Genomic DNA, 26,655 nt, shown 5'->3' on the forward strand with positions numbered 1-26,655 from the left:
TAGCTACACATTAACAAAATAGAATATTTTTAATGATTTAAAATTATTTACTTCAATGCAAATTTAAAAACAACCAATATTTAATATATTATAGTACATTTAATAACATCAATATTTAAACATTTTCTTATAAGTATAGAGAACCATCTGCTGGACCAAGGTATCTGATAGATATTAATAATACATCAATAAGTGTCCAAACACCAAGACCTCCAAAACTGAATAGTTTGCCTATGCCTTCTTGCCAATGTCCTAAGTAAAACCTGATTAACAAAAAAGAAAATTAAAATGTATTTTTAAATGAAATTTCAGTTTTAATAACTTTAAATAATATACATGTAATACCTATCTATACCAAATCCTCCAAGTGTAATACTCAAAATTAAAGCAGTAGACCACCGATGACCACCTGTCCAATTGCAGCGCAATCTTTTTAAAAATGTTCTTCTTCCCAAACACAAAACATCTCTGTTAACTGTACAATTAGCCCTATAATAAAAAAAAAATAATTTACATTTTTTTTTATTATTATTGTTATTTTTATTTAATCTTCAAAAGAAGACATCTACCTAGTCTGGATAAATAGATATGAAGTTAAGAATATTAATAATTTTGGTACTTGTTTGTTATAAAATTTATCGCTTTGCTATACAGGGTGATTCTTTTATCATGAACCACTCATTATTTCAAAAAGTATTCATGTTTTTGAAAACATTTGTTACATAACTTCAATTTGTTAAAAAAACAATGTTTTTATTTAAAAATTATATTTTTAAATATTTTTTTATCCTTAACTTATATTTTTTTTTAAGTATTTTACTTTTTTGAATGACAACTGTTTTAATTTCATATTCTAAAGCAGAATATTTTTCTGAGTTTTGTATTCATACATAAAAATTGAATTTAGGGCGAGTAGTTTATGAATTATAATTATTTTAAGTATTGATGTTGTCATTCAGAAAAGTAAAAAACTTAAAAAATATTTAAAAATGTTTTCAAAAACATGAAAACTTTTTGAAATAATGAGTGGTTCATGATATAAAAAAAAATCACCCTGTATAGTTGTATTAGTGTGCCCTCATATTGTTCCTGCAATTATGGTATTAAGCTCGTGATAAATGATCTATTTAAGGAAATGAAAAACTACATTTTATATCATAATATATTACTTCATTGCTGGCTTCCGTTATTTAATTTCCTACTTCATTCAAACCAATACAAAAAATGAAATTTAATATGATAATTCATTAACCATGAATATGCATTTATAGATATTTTTGAAATTTATAATTATAATACATTTTCTAATTGTTTTATACATAATTTATTAATTTTATTTATGGGAGCAATTAGTTTTATATGGTGTACTGGCAACAAAGAAGATCTATAATTTTTTTCAAATTCTTCTATTATTTAAAAAAAGGGTGGGTCAGTGGGTTTTGCTCTGCTGTATAGTAGATAGAAAATAGGTCACTATAATGGATTTATTCAATTAGAATGCAATGACAGGTATCATTGTTTAGGAAAAACAATTCTGAACAGAAATAATTTGTCAGTCTAGGATAATTAGGATATATTATTATTAGCTATATTTAAATTGTATTATATCGTTATTTTATGCAATTTTGTAAAAATTAAATTTTATGAGCGTATAAAATTTTTTCTTTATTGATCTAGAATTTTTTTACAGTTATTTGAAGAAAAAATTATGGAGAACCTTGTGTTGGGTTTTTAACCTTAGGTATAAATCACAAAAATGTTATGAGTTTTCAACTTCAAAATTCCATGCAAATTTTCATGATTTTGACATATTTTGTAAACATTTGAATCTAATGATAAATAGTAGGATTAATTTAATTACAAAATATATTCATTAAGTTTGTATCAATTTCCATTTTGCAAAAAGTAAAAATGTTTGATAAATTATAACCTGTAAAAAGCTGGTGGAGAAGCAGCAGAGTTACAAACTTTTTTCACACATTCATATTCCCAAAACTCAGTTTGATAACAAAACCGACAAGTCAAGTTTTTAGCAAATGTATTTTCACCCTAAAAAAATACATACATAATTAGAATAAAAATATAAATTTAAAACATACTATATACCAGACAATCCACATTGGCTTTGCATATGGCTATTGTTTGATTCCCATACACACATGTTGTATTCATATGACAACTGATACTTGAATATGGCATACTTGAACAAGCTTTGTGTTCAGAGACTATACGTTCCAAATCATCTTCGTGACGTATCTTTAAACATAAAAATTTATTACAGAATATTTGTAAGTTTTAAAATACATTCTAATTTTGTCTTCATTTCCATTTTCAATAATGGTTTTACAAATTATATTTATAAGATACAAGACAAATATTAATAAAATAAAATAGTAACGCTCATAATTTTTTTTTTTTTTTATTTGGACAAGATTTAAATGCTCTTAATACCTCTAAAAGTAGCCAAAAATGTCTTTAAAAGATGCCCTAGAATTTTGTTTTATACATTTTGGTAATTTATAAATAAGGTATAATTATTATTTTATTAAAAAAAAACTGACTAATAATTTTTTATTTGTCAGAGTACTTACAGGAGACGCTCTACAGTAAAGATAAGATAAAAATTGAATTGAAATAAATCAAATGATTGACAATGTGTATGGAAAAACCCGATTAACTTATTAAACGAAAACAATTATCTTTAAATAATATTATGAGTAGGCTAAATTTGTATGGTATAATGAAGAAATATGCATTAAAATCAATTATATGATATAGATGTACAAATGCTAAAAAAATGAAAAAAATGTTGAAATATGTAAATTAAAAGTGTCAGTTTTTAGTACCCGTAACATGAAAATGAAACACATAAACTTGTGTACTTGGAAAGCATTGTCTAAGATCAACCAAAAAAATATATACTTTGCATTGAAATCTGGCCCTACTTATTAAGTATTTAAATAAAAGTATAAAGTATAATTATATGTATATTACATAATTATTATAAAAGTTAAACATCAACAGTCAAAATTCTGCTAACATTTAATAAGCTAATAATAAAACATGCCTACCATCCTGAGATGTGTTGAATTATTTAAATTTGCAGTTTGAATTGATTTTTGCTTCTGTTTAGAGAATGATAAATCATGGTCATCATCTGAGAAGAAATATATTTAATTTATTAATGGTGATTGAACACAACTTTGATTTTGTTAATAAAAACGGTTTAAAGATTAAATACACAAACTAGGTAGCAGATTTAGCTAGTAAGATTTGTAATTTACCGTTTTGAGATGCTATGCTGTAAACTATAAGTTTAAATAAAAATATTATTGCACAGTGATAATATTGCGACTTCATAACTCATTTCAATACTTCATAACAGTGATGACAAACAAAAATCTGTAGGTATCTGAAAATTATACACCAATTTTGAAATCTACTGATATTTCTAGTTAGACATTTGGATATTGTGTAATAAACTAAGGTCTAAGACTAACAAACCAACAATTTGTTTTTATTATTTCACGTTATTTTATAATAATTTATGAATTTATGTGACAACAAAGAATGATTATAGTAATGGTTATACGGTGGTTACCCAGCAAGGTTTAAGATAGTATGGTTGCCCGACGAATCATGATAAAGTGTCTAATGTGATAAATGTGATAATTTATATTTTAAATTTTATCATGATAGTTCTTAATTCGTGGTCATTAGATACAATTGAACATTATTTCTTTAATATTTTGAATTTGTAGTTTTTTAATATTAAGTAAATTATACTTAATTTAAATTCAAAATGAGTTTGTCACACACTCGTAATATACTTCAGGTAAACTATTATAGAACATATTTTCAATTTTGTTGAAAATATAATATTTTATTAAAGAAAAATAAGTCGTTCACTTTTGGTCAGTGTATAGAATTTAAATGCTTCTATAGATACATACCCCTATAAAAGTATTTTATTTCTAAAAAAATATATTTTAAATTAATAACATAAGCAAGATTCAAAATAGGTAATGTTATAATTTTAGATTAATTCATTTCAGCATTCTAGCAAATTGTTACAACTCAATAATGGCTCAATTTCCAATAGTATTCGTGGATTGACAATACCAATTGTAGTAGAACAAACGGGTCGTGGGGAACGTTCTTATGATATATTTTCTAGACTTCTTAAAGAACGTATAGTTTGTGTTATGGGAGAGGTAAGAAAATTTAATTTATATATAGTTTATCTTCATTTTTATGTAAATAAATATTTTATATTGTTAAGATCAATGACCATGTGGCTTCATTAGTAATAGCACAGTTATTGTTTTTACAATTTGAAAATCAAAAAGCCACAATCAATATGTATATTAATAGGTAAATTATTTAGTAATATATAATTGGTGTTAATGTATTAACATTACATATTGTTAATGTATAAGGTACACAATATGAGTTACAAATTTATAATTCTTGTTTAGCCCTGGTGGTAGTGTTACAGCTGGTTTAGGCATTTATGACACTATGATGTACATTAACCCAGATGTATCAACTTGGTGCATAGGACAAGCTTGTAGTATGGGAAGTATTTTATTAGCCGCTGGAGCAAAGGGTAAAAGGCATGCTTTGCCTCATTCAAGGATCATGATTCATCAGCCATCCGGTGGAATGCAGGTACTTTTTATCAAAATATAATTTATTATGTATGAATGAATAAAATATTTTTGTATTCATTTTTCATTGTGAAACTTGTGAATAACAGACAGTTACGGGATCATAAAAAGTGTTCATTATTGACAGGTTTCACTGTATAATATCTATTTTTTGTTACTAAAATATTTGTGAAATGTTAAATTCAATTAATTAAAAAATATTAATATTAATTAAGTTCTATGCATAAGGAGGACACAATACCTAAATGTGTTGTCTCTGTTTTACTAACATACATCATAACAAATTTGCGTTCGGCAGAACACATTTTTAATTATAGCTATGTAAAATATTACAACTTTAAAATGATAATATCAATAAAAGTCTATGTCATTTTCTAAATAGTATTCTTACCTTTAAATTTGATAATAGGTAAATTTACTCGAATATTAAGCTAATATCACAAAATGTGAAAAAACGCAAATTTGTTATGATGTGCGTTAATAAGACAGAGACAACACATGCAGGTATGACTCCCTCGTAACAGATAATGTAATATAAAAAACTTGCTTGATTTAAAGGTTTATTTATTACTTATAATTTATTGATTTTAATGTAGTTATTATAAAATTAGTATTTACTCCAAGACCATATTTTCATACGAGTAATGCTGCTCAAAACCTATTTCATTCGCACAGTGCTGGACGGCTCTCCTGAGATCACTTAGTGCTTCTACAATCTAATTAACCATATGCACACCGGAACTGAACTACAAACGATACATACAGAAAGAGTATTCTTACATTCATTCTGTACTTACAATTAAATACAGTAAAAACTAAAAATAAACATAACGACAGCAAAGATAAGATTAAAGTACATTGGTTATCGCCGGATAACCGGTGTATAATATGTCAACTTAGTGGCGGCGCAAGCTTTTACAACAGTGAGACAAGAGAATGTTAGTTGCAGTACATACGACCCACCTATTTAATTTGCACAATGCCTGTATGCTTTGCCTAACTGTTTCAAATAACCGATGTGATTTTTAATAATCCGATTTATTTTCAGTGTTCTAATATACGACATGTCCGTCCCGGGACATTTTGTTTCAATAACACGATTGTATCAATTATCCGTGTTCCTAATAAGCGGCTTCTACTGTATAATATCATATAATGTATTTAAGTTAAACATTAATTATATTTTACTATAGATAAAATACAATTAATCTTCTTTACTGAAAATTTGTAACTTATAATACATTGTATTATTTTAAAATTTAAAGAATAGAAAATAAAAAATAAAAATTGACAGTATGCTAAATTGTATGTAAATTATATGTAGCTATGTAATTAATTATAATTGTATACTTTTACGAGTGTAAAATGAAAAATAAATTTAATCAGTTTATTAAAACTATTGCAGGGAAAAGCATCAGATATGAAAATTGTAACTGATGAAATTCTAAGACTTAAATCTTCGTTGATTGACATTTATGTGAAACACACAGGAATGCCAGCAGATAAAATTGGTAAGACTATTCAATAATTAAAAAAATATTGTAAATAGTTAAGTTAAATAAATCAATTGGTTTTATTTCTATAGTCACCTATTAACTTTTTAATTCTAAATATTTAGTAAAATAAACTTTTTAGTTTTTTTTCTATAATCAAAAAATTTGAAAACTGAATATAAAATTCTTCACAAGTAATTATTATTTAAAAATCTTAAAAAATGTAATACAAGCTTAATTTTTATTTTATAAATATTTGAAGTTCAAATTTGAATAAAAATGGATATTTAGTCGAAAATAATAATTTTAGTTATTTTGTTGTAATTTTAAAATATTATTTATGGAAAATAGAAAATGAAAACTTACATATTATATTATTATATTTTAAAAACTTGATTAATTTTAAGTTATTGCCTATTTATACCACTAATCTGTTCTACAATAAGTTGGTATTGATTAAAAAGTTAATAATAAAATAAATGTGATGTTTTCAGGAAAAATTAATTTATCCTAATATATTACTAATAATAGTAAAAAAATTATTATTATAGCAATATTAATGTATAATAATTAATAACCAATTAGGTATACCTTGCTTCCACTTATTGCTCAGAATCATTTTTATTTTATTTTTAAATTTGATATTGATTAGTTGTAAGCTATATTACAAAGTTATAACTCAGTGTATCTTTCACAAAAGTAAATGAAAAGAGATAAAATAAAAAAATAAACTTGTACAATTTAACTATTAAAGATAAATATATAATAACATAAATAAAATGAAAATATATTTTTCAGATGCTAGTTTGGAATCAGATCATTTTATGAGTGCGGATGAAGCTCTTACTTTTGGATTGATTGACAAAGTTGAAAAACTATCAATAAATTGATTTAATATACTAGTGTATTTTTTTTTATTTAAATATCAATACAAAATTTTTGTGGTTATCTTTTAAAATTAGTCAGACTTGTTCGTTAAAAAAAAAAAAAGTAGATTATCAGAGAATAATATAAAATATTTTTCATAAAACTATTATATTGGCTGTATTATATATTTGTATATTATGTAATAATAGAAATTATTAAATAAACATTAAAAATAAATAATTATTCATTGGACAAAATGGTTTTTTTTTAAGATGAAATCCCTTTTTACTTAAGGGAACTGTACAATAAAATATTGCATGATTAAATTGTTTAAATATCTAATTTTGTCTATAATATCTAAATTAATAAAAGTGGAGTTTATTCTAAAGTTAATTGGCTACTATCCAAGAGTGGGAATATATGTGTCTATATTTAGATTACAGATATGCTAAAGAGTGTATCCCTAAAGGTTATAAAATTTGCTGAAACCAAAACTGTTTAAATGTGTAGTTACATTGGTTTGCAAAGAAAGTAAATATTCCAAGTATGAATATTTGTATAAATGTATGTACATTTCTTGTTGCAGTTGTATTTTTTATTTATGCTATAGATGTTCAAGATGATAAAAAGAGTAGTCTTGAAGAACTTTTGTAAGTAATACTTACAGTTATTTTTTTTTCTGCTTTATGCAAACATTTATTGTTTTTGCTTTTTGAAATTTAATTTAGGGTGGAAAATTGGGCTGAGACATTTGGCAAAGAATTATGGTATCTGGGACAAAATATAACTAAATCTGATGAAATTCGACTGGTATAAACTAGATAATATTAATTATGTTTTGTATTACATGCATATAACATTTATAAATTATAGTCTAAATTGTGTTTAGCGTTACAAAAAATTGAATGAAACACATGTGTTTAGAACAAATGCCAGTCAACTTTTACAAAACATATCAACAGCAATGAATCGTATGATAAGATTGAAAATGACAGCTGTATCTGTAAATAAATTTAATTTTATGTTCTAATTAAATTCTATTACTATAGTTAGTTATAAAATAATGTTTTAGTGTCTTATGGATGCAGCAGAACGTTTATCTGAAGAATTTGAATGGAAATTCTACGGAGAAAAAGAGATTTCAAACTATACTTATTTTAATGCTAAGTATTCACCGGTTGAAGGTATTGATGATTCTGATGATTCAGACCGAACTGCACCAAATATATCTTTGGATCTAGGGAAAACTATTATTCAGTTAGATTTCAAAACAATGAACCTGACAAAAAATGATCATTTTTATGGATTATCTGTTAATACTGATTACAGCGCAGTTTATTTACCGACAATATTATTTGAAAAACGTATGTCGTGTACTTTTAATTGTTTTTATGATCCTCTATCTAAATTAATAATATTTACAGTCCATCATGTCCAAATACCTTTACAATGGTCGGAAAAATTGGATGAAGTGTTTTTACAAAATTATCGCAGTGATCCATCTCTTTCTTGGCAATATTTTGGAAGTACAGCTGGATTTATGCGTCATTACCCTGGTAAAATTATATTAAAGCTCTAATTATTATATACCAATAAACCATATTGATACATAAGTATAAATTTTTATTTTATAATATTATAAAATTGATAGAATGAGAAATGAGAGTACTGGGTGTATCTTTTCCATTTGATCAATACATCATAAATTTAGCAATGAAATATTGATGTTTAATATTATTATATTTTTAGCTATAAGATGGTCAGCTAAACCTAGTGTATTTGACACCCGCCTGCGACCATGGTACATTCAAGCTGCAACTTGTTCAAAAGATGTAGTGATTTTATTAGATATTTCCGGTTCCATGAATGGCATGCATCAATCAATTTCTCAGCTTGTAATTAAATCTTTATTGAAAACATTCAATAATGATGATTCGATTAATATTATTTTTTTTAATACTGTTTTTACTTACTTGGTAACTTGCTTTAAAGAAATATTAGTTCAGGTAAGAATAATAAAAATTATTGTTTATTCAAGTTGATTAGTATATTTAATAGTTTTTATATTGTAGGCTACTCCTGAAAATCTTTACACATTTCATAAAGCTATAATTGAAGATCCAAGGTTATTACCATCTTCGACAGCAAACTACAGCAAAGCATTTATTGAAGCCTTTCAACTTTTATCCAATGTAAGTATAGTATTTAAACTACAGTAATTACTTATTAAATACTAACAGGTAAATAAAAAGGAACATGAAAAATTATTTAATTTTTACAAAATTATTAGGTAATATCCTTTTTAAAAAGAGTGTCTTGGGGTTTTACTGTATGACTTTCACTCAGTATGTACAATATTATTTAGTATTCTTTTATTTTAGAACAGAAATAATAATAGGTGTTCTGAGGAAACATGTAATCAAATGATTATGTTGATCACGGATGATGATCCTAATGAAGAACTTTTTGATGTTGTACAAAAGTACAATCGCATTGATGACAATAAATTTACAAATATACCAGTCCGCATATTCACCTATATGATGGGTCGTGATATTACTACAACACCTGAACTTGAACGACTTGCTTGTGAAAATAGAGGTATGTGTTAAGATTATATTATCAACTTAACTTAATTTTAATTACACTTATTATAAAATAGTGTATATACAAAATGGTTATAATGTTAAAGAATATTAATTATTTTATATTTGTAGGTAGCTTTGCACATGTGCATTCAAAAGATGAAGTACTTGAAAGTGTACTGAAATACATTGCTGTTTTGGCAAGACCTCTAGTGTTACAAGCTGAAAAACATCCCGTTACATGGTCGCATACATTTATGGATATTTCTGTAAGTGAAAACTTTTGTATGTGTAATTATGAGTTACTAGTTGTATTACTAAAGTTATAGTTCACAATCATAATTAATGTTAAGAGCATTTTGTTAGGATCCATATGTAACAAGTGCATTACAAAATTCAATGGATTTTGATAAGCAGATGAGTGATCTCGCTGCTAATTTGAATGAACAAAAACAATTCCCTAACCAACATAAAATGGATTCTAAATATTTGATATTGAATTCTGAGGTAACTCGTGTTAATCAGTATCTATCCAACCCAAAATCCTAAATATTAAACTTGGTAGTTCCAATCCTTTAAAATAAACAAAACAATATTAATTAGTAGTAAATGTATATTATAACCATTAATGTTGGACGTTGGTATATTAACTATATTATATATTTTAATATTTATAGTGTATTTAAATATACCTTTAGGAATGTTACCTAGTGTGAAATCCAAAGTTGTTACCACTTTATCATAGTATTGGCTTTACATTTTTATTTTATTGAATACCTTATAATGTTCTAACATTGTTGTTTAGAGTATAGATGAGGATGGAAATTATCAAGAATATAGACCAATGACTGCTATTTCTATACCAATATTCAATAAAAAAAGGGAAGAAAATAAGGTTGGTTTAATTTATTTGTTTTCAGTTTAAAGCTATAGTATAGTAATGATCATTTTTTTAATTTTCAATAATCATACTACTTACTAAGTATTACTTACAATGAACTTGTGTTTTATTAAAAAAAAAAATTTATTTATTTTATTTTAGAATGGAGTTAAAGGTGATTTACTCGGTGTAGCTGGAACTGATGTACCAATTGCTGAGTTTGAAAAATTAACATTGCCTTACAAAGTATGTGTAATTGAAGTATAAATTATATTTGTAAAAATGATTAATAGAATACAGTTTTTAAGAATTTCTTATTCAAATTAACTTTTAAATGGATCTTCATAAGTACTATTGTTATTACTTGGCAGTTGCTCGATTACCCATTAAATTATATAAAAAAAAAAAAGTTTTTGAGGGATAGAACTAAGAATGCTACAGAATACAAATATAAGACTAAATAAAAAATGTTCATTATAAAATTGAAACATTTTGACTGTGTGGTGTTCTTTTAATTAATTAGTACTTTTTCAAATTAATTGTTTGTTTTACATTTTTTGGCTACATAGATATTTATTTATATTTAAAGCTAAAATAATTATAAATTGGTAATTTTCTTAATTTGTTTTTGATATTTTAGATTGGTGTAAATGGCTATGCATTTGTTGTTACAAATAATGGATATGTGCTTTTTCATCCTAAATTAAGACCTGTTGTAAGTAAAAATATTCAATATGAATATAAATATTTAGCTAAAATTTAATTTTTTAACAAAATGTGATTTAAAGGAAGATGGTATTCTTAAAGATAATCACAATAGTATTGATCTAACCGAACTAGAAATGTTGGATGATAATGATGAAGATCCAAGACAACCACATCAAGATATAATTCAAGTACGAAGTGATATTAATTATTTGAAATTTGAATACATGTAATATTTATATATTGTTTTTTAAGTAGTTACGAGAAGCAATTGTAAATCACAAACGTGGATCCATGGAAAATTTAAGCATTAAGTTTCACTATGACAATATGGTAAAGAAATATTAATTAATAAAAAAAACTGTGTGTAACAAGTACGCGCGGATGAAGTTAAACTTCTTTCAGTCATGCAACTGATATTAGGTGTGTATTGGAATAAAATAAAAACAATACACTTTATAATTTTATTTTCAATAGAACTATATTTTTTAATTACAAAACGGCTCCTAAACAGCTGGACCGCTTTGTATGAATTTTCGGTCGAGACAGCCCAACCGTACCCGACCGCCGTTTTTTTTTTTTTTTTATACTCCCTATAAAGAAGTTTTACTCCAATAAATAATAAATAATTAATAATAAGAATAAATTAAAGTCAAGTTTTATTTAGAGACGAGTTGGATCTGAAGTTCGTAATTATCATTATACTGCATTAGATCCAAAAATAGAAGGGCCTTTTACACTTGGTTTAGTGTTACCTGCATCTTATGGTAATAATTGGATTAAAGCTGGTGATGAAATTAATAAATCAATAGAAAAAGGTAAATATTATAATATTTTAGGAATGTTTGTAAAATATATTTATACTAAAAAGTAATTATTGATAAATAATATTATATGTTTAAGATGAACCATTTGATAAATATTTTCAAGATAAATGGAAAATTCATCCAAACTGGTAATACGATTTTGATATGTGCTCTTTTCAATTTTATATAAACATAATTTATACATTTTCACTGTATAAACATTTTAGGGTGTATTGTGATTATTTTCATTCATCAGAGCGAAAATTTGAAAATCCTGAAGATAAATTGCTTCATTTTATGGAAAAAATATTTTCTCCTGATTGGGAATGGAGAGAGCAATATCCAGCTTCAAATTTTGAAAATATTTCAATGGATGATTTCGATAGACGTAAGGGCAATTACATTTTTATAATAAAACACCTCCAGTTGATTTAATTTAATTTTATGGTAAATAGGGGAATGTGACAGAAAACCTATAGACATAGATGAATTCTATTGTAAGTTAATAAAAAATATAATTAAAAAAAATAATTTATTTTGCTAATTTTGTTCAAACTTCACTATTTCAGGCGATAAAGAATTAATGCAACTATTATTTTTTGATGCAAAAATAACACATGCATTATACAATTCAACTTGGAATCCTACATCAGAATTTGAGTAAGTTATAAAAATAAGTATTGATTTTGTCTTCTGAATTAACAATTTAATACTCTTAATGAACTATTTTGATCCTTAGGAAACATTATGTAAATCAATATAATGTTAGTGTCAGATTTTTGGCAACTCAAGGAGGGTTAAGTAGATGGCAACATATACTGGATCTGGCTGAAGGTGAATTGTATGTACAACATACAGAATAAAAAATATTATTTTTTTTCCATCAATATTTGCTAAAAAAAAAATTAAAAATTAATAATTCTATGAATTTAATTTTAGACAGTTTGGTGATGTTCATAACCGCTCGGTTGAGGAAGTTTGGTATAAACGTCCAGTATTATATCGTAATCTTAACCCGCAAGCATTTGTTTTTTCAGTGCCTTTTAATTCTGGTAATCAGTTTTCCATGGATATTTTAATAAAATTATTTAACAAACTTTTGTATCCATATTCTATGAATAGGAGACAATGATAAACTAAAAATCACTGCCAGTCATGCTATATTTGTTGAGGACGAAAATAATGAAGCACCGGGATCAGTAGTTGGATATGAAATGTTACACAAGAAGTTTTATGATCGCTTTATGGAAATCACACAAACCAATGAAAATGTTAACAGTTTATTTTTATTCATCTTGGTATTGATTTATTTTTATTAACTTTTAGTAATTTTTAGTGTCCAAGTTGTTTACCATGCACATCTGACCATGTTGATTGTTATATAATTGATGAAAATGGATACGTTGTACTATCAGAAATATCAGCAGATACTGGCAGATTTTTTGCACAAACAGAATTAAAGAGTACTGGAGTTATTATGGAAACAATGATATCAAAAAAAATATTTAGGCGTATACCTATGTTTGATTACCAAGCTTTGTGCAAAGAGAGAATACCAGCCTCAAGTGCATCTTCCTACTTATTAACAGTAATTTAAATTCAATTTCATGTACTACTAGTTAAAATCAATTATAGCATATAACATTACCATTGTGTAAAAAGAAGCCAAATTAATTTATATATTTCAAGACAAACCTGGTAAAAATAATATTAAAAATAACTAGATTTACTAAATTGTGTACAGAAATTATGTTCATAATGTAAATAATTACAATTTTAAAAAATAAATATTTAGTAAATACAGTTCAAATACTAGAAGACAATATCTTCATAGCCTTTGACTAGTTGCAAATTGTTAGGTTGATAAATTATAGTATTAAATTTAATTTGATACTTATAATTTATTAATATTTATTAAGATTTAAAAATAGACTTAGTCTTTTAATAACATCAACATTTAATGTTATTTTTATAGCCATTTTATATAGTGTATACGAGTTTAAAAATGTTCTTGATGAATTTACTTTGGTTATTAATTGAAGGCAACTTCATCCATGTATGGTCAATTAATGAAGGTAATAATTAAAACTTCTATATGATGCAAAGCATTTTAACTCATCTTATATTTATTAACTATTAGGGTATGTAGATGATGCAATGTCCAATAAAAATTCAGAAAAATATAAAATTATCAATAAACCCTGCGATAAAAAAGCCGATTTGTTTATGCTGCAACATGAACACCTTAGTGCTGAAGGATTTGATGCTCCACCACCAGCTGGATCAACTATAAGGTTAGTCTTGTATAATAACATTAGCATTAAATTTACTACCATAAACTAACCATTTCAGTTAACTAAAATTATATCTTAAACCTAGAAGCAATAAGCAGGGGGGGGGTAATATTCTTAATACATAGTACTTAATATTACCCGCATGTGTTGTCTCTGTCTTACTAATGTACATCATAACAAAATTTCGTTCAGCAGAATACATTTTGTGATGTTTGCTTTAATATTAGAGTAAATTGACCTATTATCAAATTTAAAGGTAAGAATATTATCTAGACAATGACATATGCTTTTAATGATATTATTATTTTAAAGTGAGTAACAGCTATGTAAAATATTGCAACTTTAAAATGTCCATAACTCACTTTAAAATAATATCAATAAAATCATAAGTCATTGTCTAGATAATATTCTTACCTTTAAATTTGATAATAGGTAAATTTACTTTAATATTAAAGCTAATATCACAAAATGTATTCTGCTAAACGAAATGTTGTTATGATGTACGTTAGTAAGACAGAGGTTACATGCGGGTATGGCATCCTCTTAATGTATATTTAAACGTTTTTAGGCCATTTTTTGTAAAACGTATAGCTCATTCAAACTTACTTCTCGTTGTTGTGAAAAATGCAGAAAGCAGTCAAAGTCATTTGAGTGTTAACCCAGTTAAAGTGGAGTATAAAAATACATCAGGTATAATTACAGATCATAGTTGTAACAAACTGAATCTCAACTCTTTTTATAGACGGAAACTGGGAGGATGTTATAATAGCCATCCAGAGGTAATATATTTGTTACTAATTAAATATCAATATATTATTTAATTATTAATTCATATTAAAAATACTTAGCAATTCTTTTAATACTTGATTATGTTTTTTAGGAGCCAAACACCAAAGTGTGTTCAAAATGTAATATTATTAAATCAACAATAATGTCTGTAATGATAATGAGCAATTTATGTTTACATATTTAAATTGAATTACATTTTAACGACAAACTGCAATTCATTAATTAAAGAAAAAAAATATATTATTAATGTACTTACAAGAATTCTAATATTGTTATTTGAACATAATAAATATTAATATATTGTCAAATAAATACTATAAAAATTAAACTTATACATGTTTTTTTTTTTTAGTAAAGATACATTATTAAAGAATTTCAGCAGATAAAAAACTATCCAATGTTGTATTACCATTTGATGGTGGTGGTTTTTTTTTAAAATTAGAAACTAATTTTCGCTTTTTAATTACTGGTTTCTGTCGACTAGGGTACACATCTGGTTTTGAACGGCCACCAAGACCATCATATATTTCTTCATCTGAACTACTTGAAAAAGCCATAGATTTTGATACATAATTTGCACTTACTGATTTAGTAGTTAAAGGCGGTCTCATAAATCCAATTAGTCGTCGAGGACTTTTAGGCATAAATGTGTTAACCTTAACAATAATATAAGTATTAATTTCAGGGAGTATACTAGAAAATATGTTTAGTATTATTATTCATTTAATAGTTATCAATATATATTTACAGATTGTGATGATGACTGTTCTGTCTTGTTGTTTAAACTGTATGGCTTTAATTGTCCTTTAGGTTGTACTGTAGAGGAAACTGAATTTTCTGGAGAGTATATATTTGTTTTTATACCCTAAACAAATAGTTATACATGGACTAATTTTAAGGGTTGATAATTTATTTATTTTGTTAATTAATAATCTTCTAAAATTCTTTAAAAACAGAAATCTAACAAATTTAAATATAATTCTAATGGACTACTGATACATATAAGTGTAAATTTCTATTGTACTTAAATGTTGTTATATAAATGTAGCTTTTATTATTAGTTTAAAATTAATGATGGACAAACACATCAGTGGTATTTAATAAAAAAAAATATTTTTTAATAAGACAGTAATGACACATAATGGCATTTTCTATTTTACATATAGAATGTGCAATGATGTGTCACTGGTGTTGAAAGCTTTAAAAGATAATATTAAGTTACATCTTTCAAAAGTTTGCAACTTAAAATAATCATTAAATTAATATTTGAACTATATTGCTAGCAGTGGCGGCTCATGGGGTTCATTGAAGGTGAGGAACAAATATTTCTCTCGTTCTCTACTATCACAACTTTGAACTTAACACCAATTCCTGTTGATTTTTTAAATATTGTCTTGACGATAAGATAAAACAAACAAAATCATAATAAAAATAAAACTGGGCAAAATCAGATTGTGCCCGGCAACGCCATATTAATTTGTGCCATGACGAGAAGTGGGAGAAATCTAGTATTGTTGGTCGGGCTATCGAGGCCGCCCAATACCCATATAATAAAGTATGTACGTATAATACGAAAGAGCGCTCGTATTTAATACATTTATTTATATTACCAATTATATTATGATGGAAGAAATACTTATTAATTTTAATTTAACATAAATTCTTCTTCTTTTTTTCAATTTTGTAGGTGGGGTACATGGGTATATGCCCCATAGCATGAGCCACCACTGATTACTAGTATATAACTAATTTTCAATCATAGCTATTTGATATTCAATCAACATATTTTTATTAACTAACACTACTAATTTTCTTATATAAAAGAAATTATTATACTAAAATTTTAAATAATTATTTGACCCTTCACCTGTATGCATTGTCACCATCTTATAAATATACAACAAAAATTATTTTACGTAGGCAAGGACATCTCAATCAAATTTTCACACTAGAAAGAGGAGATTTTAGATTGCGACATCATTTTAATTTTTCTGATATTACAACTACAAACAAAAAAAGTTATTCAAGTTTGAATAACACAAAAATAATAGATTTTGAAACAATAAGAACTTTTTTGATATTAGTAATGTCAATGAATAAAAACAATGTTGCACAGCCAATGCTTTCTTTTTTATAGGGTGCAAATTGGGTTGTTTGACTTGGAATAGAGCTCTAGTGATTCTTGTCTGTGTGGAACAGTTTTTACTATGTTGAACGTTTGTAAGACAAAGACAATACATGCTGATGAAGCGTCCTCTTAAGAATTGTTTAATTAAATAATAGATTTCACTTTATATACTTTTTCTAAGCTTGGAGTAACAGTCAACTCTGGAGCTGGACTTTCATGTATTATTCTTTTACATAATTCAGTTCTTCTTGGAGTATTATCATTTGCTTGCACCAGAGATTCTAAATTTGCACATTTCTTTTGTAGTCTTACAATTTCTGCTTCAAGGTCGGTAATTTCTGATTTTAATTTTCTAAAAAATAAATTAATAGGAACTAATAAAAATACATTAAAGATTATTATTATTAAATAAATTACATACTCCATTACTCGGCTGTTCATGGATTCTTTTGCATTTACATTACACAAATGTCTTTTAAGTTCCATATATTTATTAACGCGTTGTGAAAACTTAGTTTCCAAATCTTTATTACTATCTTTTAAAGTTTGAATTTCTCTACAAAACAATTATTGGTTAATAAAATTATACGCAATTTTAAACTAAAATATCATACTTTTTAAAAGAAGTTATGAGTAAACACAGAGTTTGAATATCAGTCTTTTTTTTTAACAAACATACGGCTTCTTGAGAATCTGCAGGTGTTCCATATAATATATTGTTTATTCTGCAATTGAAATTTAATATTGAATGAAATATTTTATTTACTACTAAAACTTCATAGATTAGAAAAGTTGTCTTACGATTGGTATTTTTCCAAATCTTTTTTTAATTCTTCAGCTTCAAGTTTGTAGGAAGTAGATTTTTTGCATTCAGATTTAAGAAAACGAATATTTTCTTGTAAACTGGATACAAATGTTTGATGACCTCGTATTTTGTCTTCTACATCTTTAACATGTTTTCTGTAAATATAATGAATATATTATTTAGAAAAAATATAAATAAAATATTTTCCATTTACTTTAATGAAATTAGTTGTTCCTTTTCTTTTTTGGTTATAATTAACAAATTTTTTATTTCTTCATTCTTCAAAGTATTTTCATATGTAAGTGACTGCACTTGGTGTGTCAATGATGATATATCTTCTTTAATACTTAAATTTGAATTGTTGTGAAAATATAGCTTTATAATTTGTTTTTCAGTTACTTTTGACCGACAATGTGGACATGTTTGTGATCTTAAAATGATAAAAGTAAAGCAATAGTTATACAAATGATTAATTATAAATATAATTTTAAGGAGGAATATTATACTAAAAACTGGAAATTATACATATTACTACTGGGTTACTACTATAATATACTTATAGTAATACTCAGTTATAATATGCTGTAATCAATATCATATGGTAACTAAGGCAGATAAATAAATACCTAGCAAAAATATTAAGTAGATATCTGGTATATTCTTAAAAGAACAATTAAAATATACTTTTTATAGAATCATTAATCTTAAACTTTAACAATACCTTTTAATCCATGTCATGAGACATTCATAGTGGAAAACATGACCACAAGGTGTTGAATGAACTGATTCAGGATGAATTCCGGTGAAACAATCGCCACATATTGAACAAGATGCTAACATTGTTGCTTGAAAAAAGAAAATGAATTGTTAAAATATGTTTGATATACAATATATTTAAGTGCCAAATGGTCAAGTATTCACAAGTCAAACATTTGGTATTTAAGTTTTATGACTTTTACCATAGAAGTGAATTTTAAAAGAAAATTATTTGTACTTTAATTTATGATTAATATAATTGAAATCTATAAATAGCAAAATAAGTTTTATTGAATTATTTAGTCATTACTTATTATGGATAGTAATTAATTAGACAAATTTATCAAAAATGTGTGACATGAAAAATTTATAAAATCTAATGATTTGGTAACTCGTCTCAAAAGCAGTCGATTGCACTCTGAACAAAATATAAGGGTGTGCTCTAAGATATATCTTACATAGTGTAGTAAAAAGAAATTAGACGAGTAGTTCTGGTAGTTATTAATTATTATGCCGGGATGGCTTACTTTAGATAATTTCACAGGCTGTAAAATGTATCACACTTCTAAAAAATATATATACATTTTTTTTTTATGTTGAGTCCAAATTTTATTTTGGGTTTTTTGATTTTTGTCAACAAATAGATTTGAGTATCATTTAAGTTAGTCATTGCTGTATTTAAAAAAAAAAAAACATTTCCAATTTAAATAATAATATGTATTACATAAATAAAATGGAAATCTTACTATTGGCCTGCCTACAATTTTTCAATTTTAATGTTATTTTTAAATAAAATTCTAAGGTTGGTATTATATTTTAGATTAACATTATTTGATACAGGTTCATTCATAAAATTGGTATAGGTTAAGTAATATTACTTGAGCCCAACAAGCTATATTCAGATATGGATAACAAATCACAAAATAAATGATATAAGAAAATATAAATTTTTATAGTATTTTGTATAATTTAAGCAAACAAAAAGGAATACTTGTAGTATAAATCTATAGAATTAGTGATTTGCATTTTTGTTGGTTAATTTGGTGCAAAATAGTTTTGACGTTGCATACCTTAATAGATTTATTGGGTCAAGTCCAAAATCAAGACTTAATCCGAGTCGTCACAATGGGTAGTGAGTACATGTCGTATTCTAAGAGCACGTTTAAAACGATTAAAAAAAACACTAATATTTACTTAATTATAATGTTATTGAAAGATATTGAGATTAGTTTGTGATTTACGTTCGTTTGGAGGAATAAAAAAGGATTAGATACGACTACGAGACATTGACATTTAGAAAATCTACATCAAGCTTTTTGCCTTTTGGACTCCAAATAAGTATTGTCCAAAATAATAATTAAAAAACTTGCTATTAATAAATAATAATATAAATAATATAATATGGATTTTAGATAGCGCTTCCGAAGGAACATGATAACCGATGTTGATAACTCGCACGGACACAGTGTGTCTAAAACAAAAACGAACGAAATGTTCGTTGAACGTCCGTCTCAAATCTATGGTATGCGCTTTATTTGAACTAGAGAAATAATAAATTCGGTTTTAACTAAAACACTTGACGGTAATTATTCACCATTGTAGTAGGCCATAATATAATACATTATAAACTTGTGGTAACTTTATTTTCGTTATATCGTAACAAAATTTATTCTTATATTTTGTCATGAGTTATATGACGTACGCCGTACGGTTTGTATCGGTTTATTTAATGATTTTAATGTCCAATCCAATAATCCAACTGGAAAGAGAGTAAAACGTTGGTCGTACTGGATTATGGAATTATATACTAACTTTACTGATACAGACATTTGTTTATCGTGAAAATTATTACTCTATAAAGAATATAATAAATTGTGATAAATGTTCGCGTAAACGTGCGCGCGCGTCCATGTGTGTGTGTGTACGTGTGTGTGTGTACGTGTGTGTGTGTACGTGTGTGTGTGTACGTGTGTGTGTGTGTGTGGAACTCCTGTGGTTTGTAACGACTGTAACACAATATTTCGGTGTTCGGTGTACACAACTGTTTTTTACGGCCGGTTTCGCGTACTTGCTTTTGACGCTTTGATAGTGTCATAGCTATTATTTAACTCGTCGTCACTCTTCTAGTCTTTAGTCGTTACGTTTTCGCTGTGTGTTTTGTATTTGTATCTTGTTTGTGTGTTTTTTATATTTCCCGGTTCCCCCCGTTTGGTTTGCCGGCAGACGACCGCCGCGTCCCGTAACGACGAGTGTTTCGCCAGTGGACGACCGCACCACCTAATCGAATTTTTCATCCATTTCCATCCGGACCGGACGCTGTGTAAGTACCTGACCAATAACCGTATTACCGGGCACTCCTACGTCCGCCCGCCGGTATGGTTGCCGATTCGACTCGGTTACCGGGCGAAGTTAAGAACAGCTAGTCGCGAGAGACCGATGACGGCGGCCATTTGCAGGCTTGCAGCTTTTGACCGCCGATCTGAATGGTGGTAATTGTGGATGCCGCTTAACGGGTTCACAAGCCCTTTTCCGGTGTCCCTAATTGCGACGGTGGTTTAACGTTTTCGAGTGATGTCTCACAATTTTCGTTCCGATCCGTAGACTGTACGCGATTTCGATGCGTTCCGCCGTGTTACGCCCCTAGGTAGGTTAGGTGTTCGGTAGTCGTGGGTACCTACGCTTTCCCATCGGCCACTGCCGAGAGCCGCTAGGCACCCTTCTAGGAAAATCCGCGACCGAAATCGGTTAGCATGTCAATTTATTCTGTTTTTGGTGTTTTTCTGCACATTTCTAACGGTCATTTCGTCTGGTCGGAACAGTTTTTATTTTTAAATTTATAGCTTAGTCCGCGATGTTAGTTGAACAGTTTGGTTTTTGATGCATTATTAATTCATTCTCAATGTGCATCAAAACTGTTGCAATCATTATCATATTATAACATGTTGACCGTTGTACAGTTCACAGGAAATTTATATACTTTTAAAACCGAATAATTCTGCTTGCAGGGGGCCGTGTTGTCTTAATTATTTAATATTTTTAGGTTATTATTTTTTTTTTTCAATAAAATAGGTATATTCGTTTTGATAATATTATCAACAAATTACTTGATATTTTGAACCTTCTACAAATAGGTATCTGATCAATGTTCCTTTTTATATATTTTTTTTAGTTAATCAACCATGGCAGACTTAGATGACCAACTGTTAGAAGGTGGTATTGATTTATCATCCGAAGAACACAACACACAAATTAGTATAGAAAATAGCATGTCTTTTGATTTAATTGAAAATGGTCAATCAAATAATGTCGATTCTCAAGCATCAGCAGATTCTGTAAGTTTAATTTGTTCATAATGTGTATCATGTGTATTTCAACTGCATTCTAACATGACTGTTTGTTTAGGATTTGGAAGTAATCAGAGCTCGTGTACGCGAAATGGAAGAAGAAGCTGAAAAGTTAAAAAAATTACAATCACAAGTAGATCAAGAAATGTCAAACACACCAGTACTGTCTTCTCCAAATTGCTCGAAAACAAGTATGTTAACTTTTATTTTTTTCTTTACTTGTAATGCTTGTAATTTAATATTTTCTTAAGAACTAATAGGTAGTTGTTTCCATGGTTTTTGTATGATAACAAACAATTTGTCTATAATTTATACATTGATCTGCAAATCAATAACTTTCTTTATGTATTCAAACTTTTAATAAATTATTGATTAAATGTTAAAAACAATCTTATGTTATTCATATTAAAATTAATCTAAACATTATCCTCAAAAAGCTCTGCACTATTGCGTTATAGCTGTTTTGCTTTTTAATTTTGAGGTACAAAACTGAGCAGATCTCCACATGTGTTTAGAAATAATTAATTTTATTAACACTTACTAAATCTGCTCAACAGCTTACAATTATAAATGTACAATAATGATTTTTATCACAAATTACAATTTTAAAATTTAGTACTTGGTTATTTTAACTAATTCATAGTACCCTCAGAGGCGTTAAAGAATCAAAAATTTGTAAATCTCCACATGTGTTTGAGATTAAACACTGGTTCATTTTATTTAAAAGGACGTCACACCCACATTTGTTGTCTTCGCCTTACAAATGTATAACATGGCAAATTTTGATTCAGTAGGTTCAAGTTTGTGTGATTTACTTAAATATTAGAATGAAATGACTTATTATCAAACTTAAAGACGAGAAGATTATCTGTGTTCTCTCGTTGGGTTTTATCAGTTATTTCATTTTAAGTGAGTTGTGTGTAAAAATGCTCATAATTCACTTTTAAAATTAAAATATTGTAAAAAGCCAACGAGAGAACATAGATGATGTTCTCACCTTTAAGTTTGATAATAGGTCATTTAACTAATATTTAAGCTAATCACACAAAATTGATCCTGCTGAATGAAAATTCTACATGTTATACGTTTGTTAGACAAAGACAACACATGTTGGTATGATGTCCTCTAAATAGTATTCTTAATCAGTGTGTTTTAGGTTATTGACCATGTATAAACAAACAATTGATTCATTTAATTATTTCTTAAATAATTTATCCATAAAAATAAGAACACCTCAAAAGCTCTTTAAAATAGTTTATTAGCTATTTTATTCAAATTTTTTGAGGAATAATAATGTAGTAGATCTCCACATGTGTCTATAATTAAACAATTTATTAAACACTTACTAAATCTACTTAACAATGTCTTAATCAGTGTTTTAGGTTATTAACCATGTAAAAAACAGACAATTGATTCATTGAATTATTGCTTAAATAATTTATCCTTAAAAATAAAAATACCTCAAAAGCTCTTTAAAATAGTTTATTAGCTATTTTATTCAAATTGTTTGAGGAATAATAATGTAGTAGATCTCCACATGTGTTTATAATTAAACATTTTATTAAACACTTACTAAATTTACTTACAAAAATAAAGTAAATTATAATAATTTACTTAATAACAGTAGCTTATAGTTTTATTCAAAATGCAGGTTACACATTTTAATTTTATATAATTACGTTAATTATTTATGATCAATTTAATGATGAATTCTAGTCTCGTTCGTATGATAACTTACTTATGATTACTACAAATAATCTGAACTTGATCTTATTTATACAATATACATATAACCTTTGGATATTCTTAAACTTTCTTAAATGCCTACGTGATGATTAAACGGTCTTGTTCCTATGATGTAATATGAATCAATGTACACTTTCTGATTTTGGCAATGTTAGATTAAACTTTATAAAATGGTATATGTTTTTAAATGCTAAAATGATGAATAAACGGTCTTGTTCCTATGATGTAATATGAATCAATGTACACTTTCTGATTTTGGCAATGTTAGATTAAACTTTATAAAATGGTATATGTTTTTAAACGTTAAAATGATGAATAAACGGTCTTGTTCCTATGATGTAATATGAATCAATGTACACTTTCTGATTTCGGTTGTATGTTATTTGAAATATGCTTCTTTATTGTTTTTATTAATTATTTTCAGTTTCTGAAGTTGCAAATAATATTGAAAATTGTAATATATATATAAAAAATGTTTAAAGATGTAAAAACTTGCTCTAACTAAATTAGAAGTAGATATTTGATTCTCAAGATTGTATTTCTAGAATATAATATTCTTAGCAGCAAGTTAAGATATTAATAATTTACCTCAAAAGCTCTTTAAAATAGTTAAATAGCTGTTTTATTATAACTATTTTGAGGAAAATAAATTAAAGTAGATCTCCACATGTGTTTGCAAGTTATTATTTTAAAGCAATCACTTACTAAATCTACCTTACACGCCTAACATTTTTAGCTTGTATGTATTTTTTAAATACCAAATAAAAAGAATTTAGAAATTGTGTTAATTAATATATTATATTAAACTTATATCTTTAAATAAAATTCTTAACAATACATTATCGTACTGTTTTTACACTGAAATATGATTTTTTTTATTTAAAATTAAGTTAATATGTTTGATTAAAAATGTATTTAAGATCATAATAATTAACCTCTTAAGCTCAATAAAATAGTCTTTTTGGCCGTTTTATTTTACAAACTTGAGGAACAAAAATATAGTAGATCTCCACATGTGATACTAATAATAATGTTAAAATTATCACTTACTAAATCTACATGACAGAATAAAGAAAATTAATATTATTAAATGATTGACAATTATTTTATTTTAATTAATTAACAATAGCTAAAGTATTTATTATTTTTCACTAAGAAGTGAGAATTACTTAATAAACTTTAAAAGGTTTAGAATAAAATTATAATTTATAAATTTTCTTATTTTTTATTTATTATTTATATTAAAATATTAATATTATTTTTCAGGTGCAACTTATAATTTATCGGAGCAGGAAAAAGCTGAAGCTGATGCTAGATCTGTTTATGTTGGTAATGTGAGTATATCTTTGATGATAGAGTTATTGAATTTTTTATACCATGAGGTATTTGTTTTAAAATTTTAGGTAGACTATGCAGCAACAGCAGAGGAATTGGAAACTCATTTCCATGGCTGTGGTTCAATAAATCGAGTTACCATATTGTGTAATAAATTTGATGGTCACCCAAAAGGGTTTGCATATATTGAATTTGCTGACATGGATTCTGTTAATACAGCCATGGCAATGGATGATTCTTTATTCAGGGGTCGTCAAATTAAAGTAAGATATATATAATTAAATTTAATGAGATATATTATTTTTAAATGCTTGTGCTTTTTTATAGGTTAATCCAAAAAGAACTAATAAACCTGGGATAAGCACTACAAATCGTCCAGTAGCATCTAGGGGTAGAGCTATGTTCCGAGGTCGTCCAATGTCGCGTGGTGGTGCACAGTCATCATTTTATGGTGGTTACAGGCCATCTCGTAGACCAAGGTATAAATTTAAAAAATTCAAATTCAATAAAAAATTTTAATGTTTGATTTTATAAATTTGTTTATAGAGGTGGTTATTCCAGAAGAGCGATGTATTATCCTTACTGACGTTCACAATAAATCCATCGCTACAGTTATCGGTGGGAACCATCAATATTTAAAAATTAAGAAGCTCTAACATAAGGCTTTTTAAAATAAAAAGTAATTTCTTTTGTACATACATCCAAATATTAATTTCATAGCCTTAATGAGCTAATGGGAATGTATTAACTTAAGTTTTTATTTTTGATTGAAAATTGGATTTAATATTATTAATTATAGCCTGTAATAACTAATTGGAAATAAAAAAAATATTGTGTACTACATATGACTGTGCAATGAATTATAAAATTATTCATTTTATATTATTCTATCTAGTTACATTGTCTGTTTCAAATTAATTTTTAATGTACTATTTTAGAATAATATATCCATTATATTAGATCTTAAGGTTTGAAAACTTCGTATGTGCCTAGCTATAAGTTTTATTATACCTAGATATTTTTAAATTATTTTAACTCACTATTTTTCTAAATTTGAAACAAGTTGTGTTTTTTATGTAAATATTGTACTACATATTTTTATGTAGGTTTATTTATAACCTAAAAATGTCAAATATGTATAAAGATTGTGTGAATCTGAAAAATACGTTTTTTTTTAAATAAGAAAAATATAACCAAAGAAAATATTCGTGCAATAGCAATGAAAACATATTTAAAAAATAAGCCATAAAAAAAAGAGTTGATCAATCAAAATATGATGACAAAAACAATAAACGAAAAAAAAACAAAAGATTCAAAACAAATAAAACCGTGTTTTTATTACCTACTTTCCTTTATATAGATGGGTAAAATGCGAGATTAAATTTGTATTTAAAAATTGAATTTTAAGTTGTCTTGTAAACAAATGTTTATTTCTTTAAAGAAACCCGGTCA

General features: G+C 26.3%; 5 protein-coding genes across 8 annotated transcripts; 3 read left to right on the forward strand and 2 right to left on the reverse strand.

The window, feature by feature from the left end:
* Positions 1 to 79: 79 nt before the first annotated feature.
* Positions 80 to 3,573, reverse strand: LOC132920956 (TM2 domain-containing protein almondex). The gene is made up of 6 exons (XM_060983715.1): positions 3,285 to 3,573; positions 3,072 to 3,157; positions 2,107 to 2,256; positions 1,931 to 2,049; positions 346 to 489; positions 80 to 263 (listed from the first exon to the last, which is right to left on the reverse strand). Exons 1-6 carry the CDS (start codon positions 3,358 to 3,360, stop codon positions 128 to 130), a joined length of 711 nt encoding a protein of 236 aa, XP_060839698.1. The 5' UTR covers positions 3,361 to 3,573; the 3' UTR covers positions 80 to 127.
* Positions 3,574 to 3,675: 102 nt separating this feature from the next.
* On the forward strand, positions 3,676 to 7,287 carry LOC132920964 (ATP-dependent Clp protease proteolytic subunit). The gene is made up of 6 exons (XM_060983729.1): positions 3,676 to 3,835; positions 4,056 to 4,214; positions 4,283 to 4,374; positions 4,479 to 4,671; positions 6,076 to 6,181; positions 6,962 to 7,287. The coding sequence occupies exons 1-6, from the start codon at positions 3,803 to 3,805 to the stop codon at positions 7,051 to 7,053; spliced, it is 675 nt and encodes a 224-aa protein (XP_060839712.1). The 5' UTR covers positions 3,676 to 3,802; the 3' UTR covers positions 7,054 to 7,287.
* A 198-nt stretch (positions 7,288 to 7,485) lies between these two features.
* Positions 7,486 to 15,417, forward strand: LOC132919238 (voltage-dependent calcium channel subunit alpha-2/delta-3). 2 transcript variants are annotated; one of them, XM_060980641.1, is made up of 28 exons: positions 7,486 to 7,680; positions 7,759 to 7,840; positions 7,920 to 8,033; positions 8,103 to 8,394; positions 8,455 to 8,586; positions 8,780 to 9,036; positions 9,103 to 9,222; positions 9,412 to 9,631; positions 9,748 to 9,884; positions 9,982 to 10,122; positions 10,421 to 10,510; positions 10,658 to 10,741; positions 11,136 to 11,210; positions 11,284 to 11,391; positions 11,459 to 11,533; positions 11,868 to 12,018; positions 12,104 to 12,155; positions 12,234 to 12,394; positions 12,462 to 12,503; positions 12,576 to 12,666; positions 12,746 to 12,847; positions 12,946 to 13,058; positions 13,129 to 13,277; positions 13,343 to 13,594; positions 13,982 to 14,081; positions 14,147 to 14,300; positions 14,869 to 15,079; positions 15,181 to 15,417. In XM_060980641.1, the coding sequence occupies exons 1-28, from the start codon at positions 7,577 to 7,579 to the stop codon at positions 15,271 to 15,273; spliced, it is 3,702 nt and encodes a 1,233-aa protein (XP_060836624.1). In that variant the 5' UTR covers positions 7,486 to 7,576; the 3' UTR covers positions 15,274 to 15,417. The 2 variants fall into 2 exon arrangements, with proteins under 2 accessions (XP_060836624.1, XP_060836634.1); XM_060980651.1 differs by lacking the exon at positions 9,982 to 10,122.
* On the reverse strand, positions 15,308 to 20,171 carry LOC132919247 (E3 ubiquitin-protein ligase TRAIP-like). The gene is made up of 9 exons (XM_060980664.1): positions 19,849 to 20,171; positions 18,744 to 18,867; positions 18,237 to 18,452; positions 18,019 to 18,177; positions 17,832 to 17,942; positions 17,639 to 17,773; positions 17,389 to 17,569; positions 15,838 to 15,954; positions 15,308 to 15,745 (listed from the first exon to the last, which is right to left on the reverse strand). The coding sequence occupies exons 2-9, from the start codon at positions 18,860 to 18,862 to the stop codon at positions 15,455 to 15,457; spliced, it is 1,329 nt and encodes a 442-aa protein (XP_060836647.1). The 5' UTR covers positions 18,863 to 18,867; positions 19,849 to 20,171; the 3' UTR covers positions 15,308 to 15,454.
* A 575-nt stretch (positions 20,172 to 20,746) lies between these two features.
* LOC132919255 (polyadenylate-binding protein 2) lies at positions 20,747 to 26,046 on the forward strand. Of its 3 annotated transcripts, none has more exons than XM_060980676.1 (7): positions 20,747 to 21,098; positions 21,948 to 22,110; positions 22,181 to 22,313; positions 25,135 to 25,202; positions 25,272 to 25,466; positions 25,531 to 25,682; positions 25,750 to 26,046. In XM_060980676.1, exons 2-7 carry the CDS (start codon positions 21,958 to 21,960, stop codon positions 25,787 to 25,789), a joined length of 741 nt encoding a protein of 246 aa, XP_060836659.1. In that variant the 5' UTR covers positions 20,747 to 21,098; positions 21,948 to 21,957; the 3' UTR covers positions 25,790 to 26,046. The 3 variants fall into 3 exon arrangements, with proteins under 3 accessions (XP_060836659.1, XP_060836666.1, XP_060836676.1); XM_060980683.1 differs by lacking the exon at positions 20,747 to 21,098 and adding an exon at positions 21,215 to 21,422; XM_060980693.1 differs by lacking the exon at positions 20,747 to 21,098 and adding an exon at positions 21,471 to 21,818.
* The last annotated feature ends 609 nt before the right edge of the window (positions 26,047 to 26,655 follow it).

This window comes from Rhopalosiphum padi, chromosome 1, assembly GCF_020882245.1.
Source record: "Rhopalosiphum padi isolate XX-2018 chromosome 1, ASM2088224v1, whole genome shotgun sequence".
In the NCBI taxonomy this organism is placed as follows: Eukaryota; Metazoa; Arthropoda; class Insecta; order Hemiptera; family Aphididae; genus Rhopalosiphum; species Rhopalosiphum padi.